Source organism: Austrofundulus limnaeus, unplaced genomic scaffold (genome assembly GCF_001266775.1).
Source record: "Austrofundulus limnaeus strain Quisiro unplaced genomic scaffold, Austrofundulus_limnaeus-1.0 Scaffold1446, whole genome shotgun sequence".
NCBI lineage: Eukaryota > Metazoa > Chordata > Actinopteri > Cyprinodontiformes > Rivulidae > Austrofundulus > Austrofundulus limnaeus.
The window spans coordinates 5313-5962 of NW_013953848.1; the positions used below are offsets into that span (position 1 = coordinate 5313).

At 58.0% G+C, this 650-nt stretch overlaps 1 protein-coding gene across 1 annotated transcript in view; it reads left to right on the forward strand.

The window, feature by feature from the left end:
- Window positions 1–92: 92 nt before the first annotated feature.
- The window catches only part of LOC106535429 (serrate RNA effector molecule homolog), a gene marked incomplete at its 5' end in the record, with an annotated part of 6681 nt that continues 6123 nt past the window's right edge, over window positions 93–650 (forward strand). Inside the window, 3 exon segments of the mRNA XM_014032429.1 lie at window positions 93–154; window positions 222–300; window positions 372–536. Of these exon segments, the coding sequence (XP_013887883.1) occupies window positions 93–154; window positions 222–300; window positions 372–536 (306 nt within the window).

Below are 650 nucleotides of genomic sequence, written 5' to 3' on the forward strand. Positions count from 1 at the left end.
ACACACACACACACACACACACACACACACACACACACACACACACACACACACAGTTCAGAACCCTCCTAACCCACTTCCTGTCCTGTCAGCTGTGTCGCAGGTACCCAGGCTTCCTGCGGGTGGCGCTGTCGGACCCCCAGCCTGAGAGGAGGTAGGTGTTGATTGGACTGGTACAGGGACTGAACTGGACCGGACCTGACGCAGGCTGTGTGTTGCAGGTTCGTCAGGCGCTGCTGGGTGACCTTTGACCGCAGCGTCAACATCAAGGAGACCTGCTGGAACCTTCAGAACATCAGGGTGAGTCCTCACAGACAGGATCAGAACCAGGAGCAGGACCGGTCCACTCAACCTGTCCCTCCTGTCCTCAGCTCAGAGACTGTGAGCTGTCCCCCGTGGTCAACAGAGACCTGTGTCGACGGGTCCGCAGCGTCAACGGACTGACCCACCACAGACCTGTGGTCAGGAACGACATCCGCCTGTCGGCCCGCCTCATCCACAGTCTGGACCAGAAGGGACAGCTGTGGACCGGACAGGTACTGGTCCGTCCAGAACCAAGTCCTGAGTCACATACTGTCCTCAGGAAGACCATGTAACCGTGTGTGTGTGTGTGTGTGTGTGTGTGTGTGTGTGTGTGTGTGTGTGTGTGT